This window comes from Peromyscus californicus, unplaced genomic scaffold, assembly GCF_007827085.1.
Source record: "Peromyscus californicus insignis strain IS unplaced genomic scaffold, ASM782708v3 Scaffold_9__1_contigs__length_137607984, whole genome shotgun sequence".
NCBI classification, from domain to species: Eukaryota; Metazoa; Chordata; class Mammalia; order Rodentia; family Cricetidae; genus Peromyscus; species Peromyscus californicus.
Genome location: NW_026294617.1, coordinates 93,798,453 through 93,815,744, shown reverse-complemented (window position 1 = coordinate 93,815,744; position 17,292 = coordinate 93,798,453). Strand labels below are relative to the sequence as shown.

Below are 17,292 nucleotides of genomic sequence, written 5' to 3'. Positions count from 1 at the left end.
GGGCTTTTTAAATAGTTGTCCACAATGTACAGTACTAGAAGACTCACACTGGTAAACTATTTCACATAAAAAGTTCATATTGCACGAGCTTTATATAACTAGCAGTCCACAAATGACACATAAAACTGAATAACTTCTGGCATTACACTTGAGCTTTGCTTAGACACAGGCATCCACAATAAATAAAATATAAGGATAATGGAAGCTGGGCATGGTGGTACATGCCTATAATCCCAGAGACTGAGGGCAGCCTAGACTACAAAGACACTTCCTCAAAAAAAAAAAAAAAAAAAAAAAAAAAAGGCAGATGTGGTGGTACATGCCTTCAATCCCAGCACTAGAGCCAAAGGCAGCGGATTTCTCTTGAGTTCAAGGCCATTGTGTGTTCCAAGACATTGTGTTCCAAGACAGCCATAGCTACACAGTGTGTTCCAAGATAGCCGTAGCTACACAATAGACCCTGTCTCAAACAGCAACAACAAAAACACCCTGGGTAGTCTGGGCTCCCAGTAAAATGAAATGAAAATCTTTTATTCAAAAACAATTTGTCTTCCAAGATAACCAAGTTCCAGGGTTAATAGGACCTGTGTGGCAAAAGCATCCTCCACCTCAGGAAGCATTTCTCATATTTCTCATGTTTATTTTCAGCCAGCAACTGAGAATTATAAGGGAAAACTTGCTCTTCATGACATAACAGTTGCCTTACTGACTTACTCACATTCACTGTCTCAAACATCGAGCTCACTCCATAATAATTCTGGTTTAAAGTGCAATGAGTGACTGCGGATCTTATACCACACAGCACTGTGCTCAGCTGAAGAAGAATGTGTTACTGTGGCAATCCTGTCACCCTGCTTCTCAGAGCTAGTGCCTGTCCCAAATTTCGTATCTGTCATGACTATGCACGTCTTTTATATTTTGTTACTATATGGAAATATTTGCCTTTCTAAGGAATATTTTTTTCATGGAATGTATTATTTTATGGTTCTCACATTTGAGGATTATATTGGACTGGCTTTCCCGAGCACTGGGGTTAAAGGTGTATGCCACCATGCCTGGATTCTCTCTTCAGTTTTAAAATGTATTCATGGTAATGCTTAGAGCTCCTTTTTTTTTTTTTTCAATCTGAAAATATCTATTATTGGGGCTGGAGATGGCTCAGCAGTTAAGAGCACTAGCTGCTCTTCCAGAAGACCCTGGTTCAGTTCCCAGTACCCACATGGCAGCTCACAACTGTCTGTAACTCCAGTTCCAGGGCATCTGACATCCACACACAGACATACATATAGGCAAAACACCAATGCAGGTAAAAAAAAAATAGTATCTATTAAGTTATTTCTGTTCTCCACTTCTTTTTTATTTATTTTTTTAATGCCAAATGCCATTTACTGAAGGAGGGAGGAGGTCTTAAATACAGGCTTACAGCACAATGGTAGAACCCCAGAGGGCAGAAGTTCACTACCGATGTTTTACAATCTTGCATCTAAGCTGTTAATGCCCATTATGCAGGATATACAGACAAGGAACTTCCCTTAAGCATTCAGGAGGGTGGAACCCAGCAGGGAATTAGCATAGGGAGGATATCAAGGTCAAGGTCAGCAAGCAAGGCAACAGTTACCCAAAACGGGGGCCAAGACCCTACAGGTCCCCCTTTTACTAAAAAATGAGCTTCTGACTTAGGTTGCGTGGGACGTCAGCAGGTCACCTTACCCGTCATGGAGATGCCTGCCCAGGGCACACAGGTGCTCTGTCTTAGGTTGGTGAGCGCCCCCCAGGCTGTTCTCCACTTTTATTTGAGAAAACTAATTATGTGATTAGCCCACAGTTGTACTTAAATAAATGAATAATTATGACAGCAACCACACAAAGGCAGTGTCATTATTTCTGTTTTATGTATAAAATAACTCAGAGAGTTCATGTAACTTGATGAACTCAAGTTGCTATAGACCTAAAGCCACAAAATTCCTTCCTCTTTATCCTACTGCAAGTTTTAAGATATAAGAATTTAATTAACATTTACAAAACAAACTAAACAGCCTACCCACTTGGTTGCCAAGGTTCTGTATTTTGGGTTTTGTTTTGTTTTGTTTGTTTTTGGTTTTGGTTTTTCAAGACAGGTTTTCTCTGTGTAGCTTTGCACCTTTCCTGGAACTCACTCTGTAGCCCAGGCTGGCCTCAGACTCACAGAGATCCCCCTGCTTCTGCCTCCCAAGTGCTGGGATTAAAGGTATGAGCCACCACCGCCCAGCGGTTCTGTATTTTGAATTCCTTCTGTACCATCTGCACCAAGAAGTACACAAATACAGTGTTTTGTAGTCAGTGCAAAAAAGCAGGATGAGGGAGCTGAGGAGATGGCTTAGTGAGTAAGCGTTAGGACCTGAGTTTGGATTCTCAGCACTTAAGTAAAAAGCTGTATGTGTAGCACATCTGAAATCCCAGTGCTGGGAAGCAGAAACAGAAGGGTCCAAGGGGCTCGTGATTGGCAAAGACACCTGAGGACATCTGGCCTATACATACATACATACATACTTACATACACACACACACACACACACACACACACGTGCACATATGTGCACACAAACACAGGAAGCTGCATGATTCCATCTTGTAGGCGATGCTGTTTCTCCAGCTTTTTAATTCAAGCCATGAATAAAAAACGCATTTCTGAAAACTGTTATCAGACTTTTCAAATTTTCAGATGATTCAATGTGGAGTATAAAAAAGTGTTTGTGTTAACAGGTACATATACTAATGAAGTAGGTGTTTAATGTCTGACAGAAAAATTTTCAGTTGCTGATCCCTCAGTAGTACTAAAATCCTTTTTGTTGTTGTTTTGTTTTTTTCTGAGGCATGTTCGAAATCTATAGCCTTGGCTAGCCTGCAACTTGCTATGTAGACCAGGCTAGCTGAGAACTCAAAGAGCTCTACCTGCCTCTGCCCCCCAAGTGCACACTATCTAGACTCTTTTCATTATAGAATATGGAAAAGATAATAAATCTGCCTGACAGCCTTATATGTGAAAACAGAAATCCAATATTAGAAGGTGTGTCCAAGGATACACAGCTACTTAGAGGATACACTGTGGCATTAAATGGTCTTTGGGTCAGATCTTGGAATAGTATTTCTAATATTTTAGTAGCAGTTTCCTCTGAAATTGAAACATTCCATCCTGCAGGGAAGCTCTGTAAGCCACCAGGTAAATAACTCTAATTAGCTCCAGGAAGTACCTGAAACTGACCATTTTCACTAGGGTCCTTCTTCCCCAGAGTGAACTACAGAGACTGCTGAGAGTCACTCAGAGACAAGCCAAGAGGCAAGGAAGGGCAGACTCAGACCAGACCAGCTGCCTGGAAGAGGTTTGGACTAAATTTGTCACTTGGAAAGGACACTCCAACTTGTAGAGTGGCCTACAGGCTATGTAGTGTGCTCCAGGTTCCCAGCTTTGTGAGCTGTCACCCATGCTGGGGTGGGCTTTGGTGATGCAGCTGTCTGAGAGTCATTTTTGCTCCTGTAAGTAACTTTTTCATCCATATTCCTGTAAGGAACCCCAATAAAACTCATGGTTCACCAAGTTGGACTGTGGTGTTATCTATATTTTGGTCTGTCATGGGCTCCCTTTCTGGGGTGAGTAGACATGTGTGTTGTGTCTCCCCAGGAAAAGTCTTGTCACACGACAGTGACCTGTCTTTTGGAGAATCTAAGGTGAAGAGAATGGTTAATGACATGTCCAAGTTCACATAGCTTGTTAGTGACAGAGTCTATCCTAGAAACAAAATCACATGTTTTAGAAAACATGCATACTGGCCTTTCTACATGTATAAATTGTTCCTATCACCATTTCCCTCATGTTTTCATTAAAATATTATAACATGATGAAACACATATGCTATGTTTGCAAGAGCAAACTGGGAGGAGTTGACTATTACTAGTAACATGCCCAGTGGTTTGGGAAAGAAAAGTCTGATACACTCAAAAAATAAGTAAGAAAATGAAATTCTACCTTCTGTTTTATTAGTTTTCTTACCTTTGGTCTTATAAAGTCGTGTTTTCAAGGCAGAAAAAGTGTAGACATTTCTTGCTGATTCAAAGAGCATTAGTTTGTTTGAAAGGTGACACAGATGTCTTTGTCAGTTTAATTTAACCAATGACAAGACACTAAGTCAAAGGCAGGAGCCTTTCCAACCTGCTAGCTTACTTTTTACTTGGAAAAGCATAGGATGCCAGCATGAGGCACACTTCCCACTTCAGGAGTGAGCATGCTATAAAAATCAACTAGGAAAAGAGACTTTCTAGTCTCTCATTGTTCTTCATAACAATTACATGCATTTTCATTCAAAAAAGCATGAAGTGGATTCTAATTCACAGACATCACGTACACCTCTAATCCCAGCACTCAAAAAGCTAAGGAGTGAGAATTGAGAGATTGAGGCCAGTCTGGACTAAACAGGGAGTTCAAAGGTCACAACACGCTACACTGTGAGACTATGCCTCACAACAGACAGACAGACAGACAAAAAAGCTTCAAGGGCTGGGGATACAGCTCAGTAGCAGAGTGTCTGCTCAGCATGCATGCGACCCTGGGTTCAATCCCTAGCAGTGCCAAAATAATCAAGCATGTATGAGTAACCACTACAGGAACCCAGGCTTCTCCTTATTATGGGAATATTAAATTAAATAAAGTTCTGTCTTCTTTCCACAGACAGAAACCCAGTCCAGAAATAATGCAGAACAGTGCCAGCAAGAGAGGAGCCTTGTATGCCAAGTAGACTTGGTTCTAAGAGAAGACTTGCCTTCTGGTAGAAAGTGCTTTTCACTATGTATTTCTTTCCTAAAATAAAATTCATAACACTGCTTCACAAGCTTTTTGTTTGCTGTTTTCCCCACAACAATCACATGCCCGAGAAGCAGACTGTTAGTAGATGCCAACACAGCAGACATTTAGACCTTCTGACCTCCGGAGGGAGGTCGCATATATCTCTGTTCACAGCCAGTTCCAGCTTCTCCAAGCTGGCACAGTTGCTCAGCTCTTTGGGGACAGTCTTGATTTTGTTGTAGCTAAGAATCAGTTCCTGCAGTCTAGTGAGCAGTCCTGCATAGTTAAAAACAACAACAATAAATCTAACAATACACAATAGGAAGCAGGTGGACTTGGTGTTTTCTGCTTACATACTTAAATTACTTGCATATTGGAAAATTCAGTTATTCCCTTCTTCCCTTTTCTCATTTTTAAGCCAGGGGCATGTTTATCCTGTTGTAGGAGGAAAGGCAGTGGTATTTTCATTCTGCTTTATCTAGACTCCGTATCCTTGATCAAGGTGGCTATGGATGGTATAGACCCTTCCTAGCCTGTACCAGACCCTGGGTAATGGGACACTCGCCCACTCTGTGGCTCTGGCAGGCCTTGTCCTTCTCCCCATTCCCTCTGCCTTGCTAAAAACGGTCAGATTACATTCCTAAAACTAGCCAGCAAGGCCTGCTCCCTTATTTGACCACTTCTTCTTCCCGAGGCTGACTACTGAAATCCAGCTATCAAAAACCCACTTTGGCCGGGCGGTGGTGGCGCGCGCCTTTAATCCCAGCACTCGGGAAGCCAGGCGGATCTCTGTGAGTTCGAGGCCAGCCTGGGCTACCAAGTGAGTTCCAGGAAAGGCGCAAAGCTACACAGAGAAACCCTGTCTTGAAAAACCAAAAAAAAAAAAAAAAAAAAAACCACTTTGGTTCACCTAACTAACATGCCCAATTAAAATTAAACACCTCATCCTAACACGGGGTTTCCCATTTTACCTCTACAAATCGCCATTTGCCTATGGGCCATGTCTGTCTCCTCTCAATCCAGAGGCAGTCCTGTGTCTCTCAGGACAAACACCCCTGCCCCCTTCCCTCGCCCCTCCAGGACAAACACCCCTGCCCCATTCCCCTCACCCCTCTAGGACAAAAACCCCTGCCCCCCCCCCTTGCACCTCCAGGACAAGCACCCCTGCCCCCCCTCCCCTCGCCCCTCCAGGACAAGCACCCCTGCCTCCTTCCCCTCGCCCCTCCAGGACAAGCACCCCTGCCTCCTTCCCCTCGCCCCTCCAGGACAAACACCCCTGCCCCCCTCCCCTCTCCCCCTTCCCCTTTTCCCTCAGCCCTCTCCCACCACACCCTAGCCCATTCTAAACACAGACCTCCCCTTTTTCTCTTAAAAATTATGCCTGTAAGTCCATTTGCTGCTGTTTTCTGCCTGAGTCCCCACTTAATGAAGGATCTGTCTGTGAAAACAGGTGTTTGGGTGTAGTTTGTACCTAATCCGGGGTCCGGGAGAGAGCCATCGCTGTGCGGGAATCCCCTTTACTGGGTTTGATCTCCAACCGCAAACCCCCAAACGGAACACTACATCCTGAGCAATTTTTCATTTGGGAACACTTTCCCACCGTCTAATGAATCTTTTTCCCCCTTTATTGCCGCAAGTGTGTTCTAAGATAAATAGTTAAACCAGCAATGTTTTCAAAATATACAGAATATTTCCAAAAGCTTTTATCAACTGAAATGTTATCTATCACCCAGTATAAGTTTGAATCCCCTGAAGCATTAAGTTAGATGAAATGTTTAAAATTTTCTGAGGCTTCAGTGATAAGATTTTTATTCTATGTATTTTAAGGGGGGAGGGAAGTGAAAGAAAAAAGAAGCCCATTTTTCAGGTAGATAAAATAGCACAGGAATAAAAGCAATAGTCCTTACCAATTCCTCGGGGGATCTCTGAAATTGTGTTTCGAGATAAGTCTAGCACAATGAGATTCTGGAATCTTCCAATGAATTCAGGGATTTTCAGCAAGCCCGTCCTATGAAGTTGCCATTCTTGTAGCTGACTCAGTTTCAGTAGAGAAGAAGGGAGAGTCTAAAGTAAAATGTGTGTACAATCATTACATGGCCTGGGTTATTCCAGCACTGTTCTGCTCTGCTGTGATGACATGGCCTGGGTTATTCCAGCACTGTCCTGCTCTGCTGTGCTGACATGGCCTGGGTTATTCCAGCACTGTTCTGCTCTGCTGTGATGAGATGGGATTTGTAGAAGCACTTGAGGATACTTTTCCCTTAATTGGTGACATTTCCAGGCACTTTGGCCTACTTCTACTACTCAAACCTTGGCTTTTATTATTTTTTAATTGTTAAAAATTTATTCTCGCTGGGCGGTGGTGGCACACGCCTTTAATCTCAGCACTCAGAAGGCAGAGGCAGGTGGATCTCTGTGAGTTCGAGGCCAGCCTGGGCTACAGAGTGAGTTCCAGGACAGGCTCCAAAGCTACACAGAGAAACCCTGTCTCGAGAAACCAAAAAAAAAAAATTATTCTCAGTTTTATACAAGTTATTATTGCTAAATCTTTAAGTCTCAACCATAGCAGAATAAACAAAACTATCATATTCTGGCCAGTAATGGACACACATAGATGTCTGTCCTAATGAATGATTCTGTTGTACTTATTAGACTATCCAAGAGCACATACATAATTGAAAATGAGAATATTCCAAAAAATCATTTTGGTGGTTTGAATTTCTCTTCCACTTCTTTTATTAAGTATTTTAGATATTTGTTTGTTTTGAAGGAGGGTCTCTCTACAGAGCCCTGGATGTCCTAGAACTCACAATGTAGACCAGGCTGGCCTGAACTCAGAGAGATCCACCTGCCTCTGCCTCCCAAGTGCTAGGATTAAAGGTGTGTGCCACCACTTCCAATCTATTTTATGAGGTTTTTCAAAGTTTTTTTTTTTTTAACTCTGAACTCTATACCTTTTCCTTTCAAGCCAAATAAAAAAATGAACTAGGAAAGTGACCACATAGCTAACAATACCTCCATGAATGAAAAAACAAACACTGATCCAGGGGTTGGAAACCCTTGTAAAAATTAGTCTATCTGATGTAATTGAGCACAGCTGTGCATGTGTGTTCATACCCATATGAGGGAGAGAAAAATATCGATCAGGGGGATACCTAACAAGAAATGCCCCCTTTCATTTTGAAGTCTAAACTGCTAGTTTAGCTACGTGATTTGCGTTAGCCTGGTCATCACTATTGTAGAGCACAATGGGCTATCGGCTTATTAGAAGGATCTAGAGAATAAATATCACAAGGGATTTGAGTTCAGGTGGGGCGGGAGCAAAGAAACTCTTGGGCAAAAAAAAAAGACATCATGCATTTACATTTCTTTTCCATTGTTCATGTTGCCCAAATTCACCTGTACCATTAACAGAACTCCTGACTCGCCTGGTCTTAAAGACGGTCCCCATCCTCTCAGGCCTTCACTCCGTCCAGAGTGTGGGTGATCAAGAACTGCTTCTAGGGCTCTTACCTTCCACTCTTCTTTTTCTATCTTCAGAATGACTCTCCCATCTTCCCTGGTGACCTTTTCTTTCAGCTTAGTTAAGCTTACCCGGTCTTCCCAGATCCGCACCAGCCTAGGACACAGGACGTATTTTTATTCATAGGTAATGGCAAAAGCAGCGTTCAAAAGGTCCACCCAAACCACTGATACACAGAGTGAAAGAAACAGAGACCGTGCATGAATCTGAGAGAGCGCAAAGGGTGAATGGGAAGGGCTGAAGGGAAGAGAGACAAGGGGGAAACAATGTAATTAAATGTGATTTTGCATAAAAGAAAAAAAAAACGAGAAATAACCACGGAGCCAATGCTAACCCGTGCAACAACCTTTCATCTGATTTCCAATCCCGTTGGCTCAGTGCTCATCATGGCAGGAAGCAGACAGGCATGGCAATGGCTCCTAATTTTTCCCCAACAGTTCTATTAACTGGGGACCACTCATTTGAACATATGAGCCTACGGGGGTCATTCTCATTCAAACCACCCCATCTTCTAAAATCTCTTTTGTGTCTCTGAGCTGCTAAGGATGGTCTTTTTTGAGGCTACGACAGCCTCCCATCTTCTGAAGGTGCTGGCCCTTTAATAACCCTGCATTTCTTCACATTAGCGCTCTTCTCACGTGTATTGGCCTTTGAGAGTGAGCCGTGTCTTGGATTTACTAACACTATTGCTTCAAGGTTGGTTTATTTGTTTTGGTGCTGGGGCTAGCACAGTACCTTGCACATACTAAGCTCAGTCCCAAGGTTTTAAAAAGTATCACAATTCTCTCTATATTTTGCTTCTAATAGCATTAGTGAGATATGATTCACATGCCATAGAATTCAACCTTTTCAAGTATACAAGTCAACGATTTTATCTGTAAATCCACAACATCAAGCAACTGTCTCCACTATCTAATTCCAAAATATTTTATCACTCAAAAAACCCCTTCAGCCGGGTGGCGGTGGCGCATGCCTTTAATCCCAGCACTCAGGAGGCAGAGTCAGGCGGATCTCTGTGAGTTTGAGGCCAGCCTGGTCTACAGAGCGAGAGCCAGGACAGGCACCAAAACTACACGGAGAAACCCTGTCTCAAAAAACAAAAAAAAAAAATCCCCTTCAATCCTCATTAGCAGACATTCCTCGTCCCCTCTTCCCTCCCTGATCATCACTATTTTTTGTACTTACACAGTTGCCTGTTCTGTGTCTCATGTAAACAGGGCAATATATAAGTGTGTCTGGCCCCTTAGCACAATTCAAAGTTCATCCACATTGTATAGTACAAATCAGCAGTGACTTCCTTTGATGGTGGAATGGCGCTACTGTATGGATCTATCACATTCATTTGGTCATCCATCAGCTAAAAATTGTATATCTTGGCTCTTCTGTATCACATTGCTAAGAACCTTTGTGTACATGTCTCTTTGTTAACTGATAAGTAACAATTATAAAAGGCCACTCTTTTGGACCAAACTCTTACACTGGACCTCAACAAATCAGACTAAAAATCAAAATAAAGTTCTGTGGGGGTCTGAATAAGAAGGGCCCCCGTAAGCTCATATATTTGAATGATTAGTCATCAGGGATTGGCACTACTTGAGAAGGTTAAGTGTGGCCTTGTTGGAGGAAGTGTGTCACTGGGGATGGGCTGTGAGGTTTCAGATGCTTAAGCCAGGCCCAGTGTGGCATTCTCTTCCTGCTGCCTGCAGATTCAGATGTAGTACACTCAGCTCCTTCTCCAGTACCATGCCTGTCTGCACACTGTTCCCCACCATGATGATAATGGACTAAACCTCTGGAACTACAAGCAAGCTCCGATTACATGCTTTCTCTTATAAGAGTTGTCTTGGTCATGTTGTCTCTTCACTGCAATAGTACAGTGACTAAGACAACATAGTTCCAATTGGTTTGGTAATAAATTTCCCTCTGCCATAATCCTAACACGTACTCCTAACTTAATCCTAAAGGCAGCGTGAGGTAGTCTGATGTGACACAGCTGTTTATGTTTATTGTTCTGTCTTCTTGTCTTGGTTTTATAAGAAAAGTCACTTTGGAATGACCAAGCTGCCTCATGTTCTGTTATTTCCCTTTTCTGTTCTTAAACCTGTTCTTACTTGGCTTCTTAGAACAAGTGCCGCCTGACCCTAGGAGCATCATTCCACCTATTGAAGACCTTTTGAAACAGGAGCTATGGAGACAGCTGAGGTAGTAAAATGGGGACCCGAGTCCAGATCTCCAGCACCAGTGTGAGCCCATGACACATCTGTAACCCTAGAGGAGGGGAGATGGGATGATGAGAGAACGCCCAGGGCTCACTGGGCACCCAGCCTAGCTGAGTCACAAGTTCAGTGAAAGACCCTGTGATAATAATAATAAGAATAATAATAATGTGGACAGTAACTGAGGAAGGCACCCAGCACTAACCTGTACATGCATTTACATGCTCACACTCACATGCATACACACATGCACACATACACGCAAATGTATAAGGTGGGGAGTGTCTGAGGAGGAGAGCTGACATCCACCTCTGGCCTCCACTTGCATGTTCACATGTACACTTGCCCATGTACACACCCACCTGAACACCTAAACACACAACACACACACACATACACATCTTTAAAATGAATTGCTACTTGACCTTTCACAGGTGGTATATTTTTATTTCTAGGGCTATATTCTTAGAATTGCTGAGGCATCATATTATAACTTTCTTTTCTTATTATAATTTTTAAAAATGTATTTTTACATACCAACCCCAGTTTCCCCTCCCTCCTCTCCTCGTGTTCTCTCTCATATTGTAGCTTTCTAATGAACCAACAGAATAGCATAGCCCCAGCTTCACAGGCTGACTCCCTACTCTCCACAGTTCTTTCTCACTGGGTTTGTTGGTCTCAAACTCATCGTCCCCCTGCTTCAGCTTCCCAACAGTTCGGATTACAGGCCTGTGCCACCACACCTGGCAAAACCGAGTTTTATAATGCTAGGAGGTAGTTTTTCAGTGAAATTGTTTTTAAGGTTAATAGAAGGTAGTTTTCTTTTCTTTTTAAAAAAGATTTATTTATTTATTATGTATACAGTGTTCTGCTTCTGCTTGCATATATCCCTTCAGCAATAAAGAGGGCACCAGATCTCATTATTGATGGTTGTGAGCCACCATGTGGTTGCTGGGAATTGAACTCAGGACCTCTGGAAGAACAGCCAGTGCTCTTAACCTCTGAGCCATCTTTTTGTTGTTGTTGTTTTGTTTTGTTTTGCTTTTGAGATCTAGCTATTTATTTCCTGGATAGATAATCTGAATACTTAGGAGACAGAAGCAGATGGACCTCTGTGAGTCCAAGGCCAGTGTCTCTCTCTCTCTCTCTCTCTCTCTCTCTCTCTCTCTCTCTCTCTCTCTCTCTCTCTCTCTCTCTCTTTCTCTTACACACACACACACACACACACACACACACACACACACACACACACACACAGTAGCCTAGGATATAAAGGGAGCTAACCTGAGGGCCAAACCACACATGGGAACTGGCAGAGGGAGGTGAACGGGCGCCGAGTCTAACAATGTGGAGTCTGTGCTTCGGACACTTTTGCAATTGCCTTCCCCCCAGTTGGAGCCGCTGGAGTTGAACTTCCTCTTATTTTTTTTTTTTAATTGACAGTAGCTATTAGCTATTTGCTATTTGCTTCATGAATGAGAACTGCAGGGAGGCATGCTGGTATTCACAAAGAAAGGAGGTATTCCTGCAAGATTAGGTTGAAGGCAACCATCAGGAAAGTAGGCCAAATGTCAAGATTTCAGAAGCAATGAGAGCCCAATACTAAAATACAGCCCTCCTCTATTAAGAAATCATGTGATCCAGAGGGGCTCTGGCTACAGCTCTTGGCCATTCAGATAGGTTGGGGAATATGTCCGTCTTCTGCTGTCAGGTGCACTCTAGGTTTGTAGTGGATATAATCCTGAAAATTAGACTGTCATATAAGCCACACTTCTATGGGTGTTAAGCAGGGCTCCGTTTCCACACACAAACATCCTTTTGTTACTCTCAACACATAGTCCATCGGAGTCAATTATTTCCTTTAAGAAGAGTTTGAGAGGGCTGGAGCAATGGCTCAGTGGTTAAGCGCACTGGCTGCTTTTCCAGAGGACCAGGGTTTGACTCTTCAGCACTCACAAGACAGCTGGAAACCATCTGTAATTCCAGTCCCAAGGGATCTGACACCCTCTACTGGCCTCTGAGGGCACTTCATGGGAGAGGAATACAGACATACAGGCAGGCAAAACACTCATGCATGCAAAATAATAAAATAATAAAAAAAGAAAAAAATTAAAGACTATTTTGAGGGCTAGAGAAATGGTTCAGTAGTTAAGAGCATTTCGTGTTCTTCCAGAGGATCCAGATTCAGTTCCCAGCACCCACATGGCAACTCACAGCTGTCAGTAACTTCAGTTCCTAGGGATCCAGTGCCCTTTTCTGGTCTCCATGGGTACTGCACACATGTGGTCGACAGACCTACCTGCAGTCAAACACTCATATACATAAAATAAAAATAAAGCGCCTTAAAGAAGATTATTTTGGGGCTGGAGAGATGGCTCAGAGGTTAAGAGCACTGACTGCTCTTCCAGAGGTCCTGAGTTCAATTCCCAGCAACCACATGATGGTTCACAACCATCTGTAATGAGACCTGGTGCCCTCTTCTGGCCTGCAGTCATACTGCTGTATACATAATAAATAAATAAATTTAAAAAAAAACTAGAAAAAAAAAGATTATTTTGAGTTCTCAGTAAATAAAAATCTATCAAATTCAGCAGAGCTCTTACTAAGTGACCTTTTTATAATGACGAAGTTATAAGTTTCTACTAATCTAAGAAAAAAATGTCATAGCATACTTGTGCTGAAATTCCTTCTCCCGCTTCACATCTTCATTGTGTTTCTTTATTCTTTCTTCCCAGACTTCCTTGACAGCATTGACGGCCCCAGGACAAACTGCATTTTCTGTCATGATTTTTCCACATTGTAGTCGAGTCATCTACTTCCTTAAGTTCTGAAGAGTTGAGTCACAGGCCACCCCAGGAAAGACCTAAGTATGAGAGAGGGGAAGAAACATCATGTTTCAGAATACTCACAAGCACCACCACAATCATGAGAGGCAATGTTTGTTGAGCACCTCTATCTTCCCCAAACTCTGTTTATTATTTATCCATTCACTCATTCATTTCTCCACTCACTGTTTATTCAGACAAGGCCCACCGTGCTGCCTGTTTGGCCTCAGACTCCTGGGCTGAAGCAGCCCTCTCACTTCAGCTTCCACATAGGTGGCACTACAGGTGCATACCAGCGTGCCCAGCTGTTCTACATGTGTTTGCACGCCAGCGTGCCCAGCTGTTCTCCACGTGTTTGCACACCGTATCTTATTTCAAACCCATGTAAGACACGATGTGAGGATTTTTGTTGCCTTTGACATTCCCATGAGGAAAGCAAACCTTAGAAGAGCCTGCGTGATAGGAGCAGGAGCTTTGCTACCATGTCATGCATAATGATGAAAACCCACAACTAGACTTGCATCCAACAATGGGAAAGTTATTAAACAATGGGTACATAAGTCTAGGGCCCTCAAGATGGCCCAGCATGTAAAGGTGCTTGCCCCCAAGCCTGACAACCTTCAGAGGGTCCAGGCTCCAGCTGTGTCTACCACATAGGCCTTTCACACAAGGAGATTAATTAAACCTACTTTTTTTAAAGATGGCTAGAGAGACAGCTCAATGATTAAGAGCATTTGCTCCTCTTCCCAAAGACAGACGTTTGGTTCTCAGCACCAACATCATGAGGCTCCCCACTGTCTGTAACTCCAGTTCATGGGGGTCTGATGCCATCTTCTGGCCTCCAAAGGCGTGCACACACACGGTATTCAATCTCACAGAAACGTACACATACATATGTTTCAAAAATAATATAATAAATAAATAACTTTTCTAAAAATTCAAGAGAAAGAGTAGGAGAACGATTAGGAAGTAGACAGTGACTCACAGAGAAGATAGAAAGTTCAGAAGCAAGAGAAGGCCACAGAAGTGTAACCGTGCCCAGAGTGTGCTACATGTATGCATCAACGTGTGGCGGTGAAACCCAGTGCTCACACTTAACATGTACTAAAAGAGGAAAGAAAAAAAAGCAATCAAAGAGGGATAATAAGATGGGGAAAAAAACCCTGGAAATCCAAATGACAAAAAAAATCATAAATTGTACTTAGCTTTAGGAGTCTGTAGATTAAACCAAAATAAACTGTCTACACACATCCTGTCAGAATGGCTGATAGTAACCGACTGACTCTACCCAGTATCGGTACAAGTTTGAGTGAGGAATTTCCCTCAGTGCTGTGCGTCGGTGGGAATGTGAATTGACTGTAACTACTCTGAAGAGCATAGGTGATATACAAGGTGTACACATCCCCTCTCAGTAACAGGTAGACTAGGCCTTCACTATGCAATGTGAACAAGTCCCCAACAGTGACTTTCCAAAGTATCAAGATGATGATGACAATGATGATGATGATGATGATGATGATGATGATAATGATGATGATGACAATAAATAACGAATGCCTCCTGGAAATTTACTTTTCCATGGATCAAAATTACTCAAGGTGCATGGGGGTAGACAGAAAAAGAAGCAGAAAAGAGCTGTTACAAGAAAAAAAATTAGGGTTGCTATGTCATTAGAAATATGTAGAAAATTACTAGGATTAATAGGGTACTATTTCTCAGGAATGCATGAAGCCCACAGACAGGAATTGAGTGTGAAATCTTTCTACAGGAAATAAACCTTGGTGTTAGGCATAATGGTACATGTCTGTTGGTGGGCTGAGGCAGGAGTATGGTGAGTTTGAGACCAGCTTGGAATATATAACAACATCATGCCAAAATAAGAAAGAAGGAAGGAAGGAAAGGACAGATGGATAAAAGAAGAAAGGGAGAGATGGTGGGGGAAGACACCATAGAGAACATGGACTAGTGACCTAATTGCCTGGGCATGTGACCTATAATTTATTGTCTCAGATGTTAATAAAATTGAAGCGAGTACTAAATACTTTCAACAATATAAAATAAAAATATTTAAAGAATGCACGCTGTCTCTGTTAGTTATTTAGCGGCGCTCTTACCCTGCGAGGAAATGTCACGAAACACGACAGAATCCACTAACAAGAGTTTTATTAAGATGAAAGAGACAGATGAGTGCTCAGGCCTGCGGAGAGACACTTGTGTGGGGAAGAAGAAAGAGGAGAAGGCCGGGAATATGGCGCCGGCTTATAAAGGCTGGGTGGCGCAAGCATACACAGTTCAATGTAGCTATTCCACGGATGTGCACAGATCACATGGTTGCGTTGCACACTCTTACGCAATCATGCAAAGCCACGGGGTCCTGGTCACATGAGACGCCTTGACCCGGAAATGGCTATTTTGACCTGGAACTGGCTAGGCGGAAGTGTCTAGGTCCGCCAGGTATGCGCAAACATGCCCAACCGTGGGGGCGTGTTGTGAATCCATCAGTCTCCGTACATGTATTGTTTTATTATATATAAACGCACATTTGCTAACTTATTTCATTGTTTGACATTAAATACTACTCATCTCTAATATTAGTTTTCCTAAAATGACAGATTCAGAAAACAAGCTCATAACAACACATCTGTGCATCTAACTGCTTTGTGAGGAAAAGGACTTAGCCTAGCAGTGAGGTAAGCATGCTGATACCACGATGGGAGTCTGCTTCCCAAAGTTAAAAAAAAAAAAAGCCAGGGAAATACAATCTTAAATTCTTGCTTGCAGGGAAGCCTATCTCCTATGTCCCAAAGAGTGACAATTATGTGAGTGACGACAATCCCCTAAAGGACTCATAAGTTAAACTCAAGTCCAGTACTACATGGGTGCACATACACACACAGTGAAGTCATCGTTGGCAATTCATTTATGCATAAGGAACGGAGGAAAATTATTTTGGAAAAGCACTCACCGTTGGGGGATGCTGCAGCCAACACACATACCCAGAGGTCCTGATTTTCAGCTAGAAACACGAGGTGATTTTCTTTCCAGTGTGGATCCAAATGACTGAAATCCTCTGTCGGGCTGTAACGAAGTGAAAAGCAATGTCAGCCTCGTTCTAATTTTAGCCCACGGACAAGGCTGAGAATAGCAAGAATCACGTGGAGCTTCTGTGTAAAGGTTCAACTGATAACGTATGTGAGTGTGGTGTGTGGACAGTGGTAGAAACATTAGGAAACTTTCAGGGAGAGCTATTTCTTTTTTTTAAATTTAATTTTAAAATTTTATGTTTGGGTGTTTTGTGTACATGTATGGCTGTGCACCACATGAGTGCAGTGTCCTGCAGGCCGGAAGAAGGTGTTGGACCCCCTGGAACTGGAGTTATGGATGGTTGTATGCCACCATATGGATGCTGGGAATTGACCCTGGATCTTCTGCAGGAAGAACAAGTGCTCTTAACCACTATACCATCTCTCCAGCCCCATGGAGGGAGAACTATTTCTAAGCACTAGAAAAACACCCTTTCTAAAAGTCTTCCCACTTTTCATGACTTACAGCTTGTATGTATTCAATAGAATGTAATGGATCCGTTTGAAGCGAAGCAACCTCACAATACATTGATGTGCAACAGAACAAAGCCGCTACGTTGAACTAAAGGCACCAATGCTTCAGATAAAAGAACAAGGAAGGTATGTCGAGGAACCCCAATATGCTGCACCCACGCTTCAGTTTGGGAGACTGAGTCAAGTCATGTTGATCCCCTTACCTTTCAGGTAATTTGAAGCCTGGAGTTTCAAATTTAACTAGCTTTCAGTGTTTATCTCTCAGCTGTCATAGACAGGACTTAATTTCGTGTTCTTAAGAAGTATACATTTAGTTTTTAAATTTTGTTTTGTTTTTTGTGTGTTTGTTTTTTGC

The 17,292-nt window shown here is 42.6% G+C and overlaps 1 protein-coding gene across 1 annotated transcript in view; it reads right to left on the bottom strand.

Annotated features, from left to right (window-relative positions):
- Lrrc39 (leucine rich repeat containing 39) overlaps nt 1-17,292 on the bottom strand; it is a 19,953-nt gene extending 2,661 nt beyond the window's left edge. The window contains exons 1-5 of the mRNA XM_052731377.1: nt 16,346-17,292; nt 13,228-13,418; nt 8,330-8,435; nt 6,724-6,880; nt 4,956-5,092 (exon numbers count right to left, since the gene is read on the bottom strand). Coding sequence (XP_052587337.1) covers nt 4,956-5,092; nt 6,724-6,880; nt 8,330-8,435; nt 13,228-13,367 — 540 coding nt within the window. The 5' untranslated portion in view covers nt 13,368-13,418; nt 16,346-17,292. The remainder of the gene's footprint in view (nt 1-4,955; nt 5,093-6,723; nt 6,881-8,329; nt 8,436-13,227; nt 13,419-16,345) is intronic.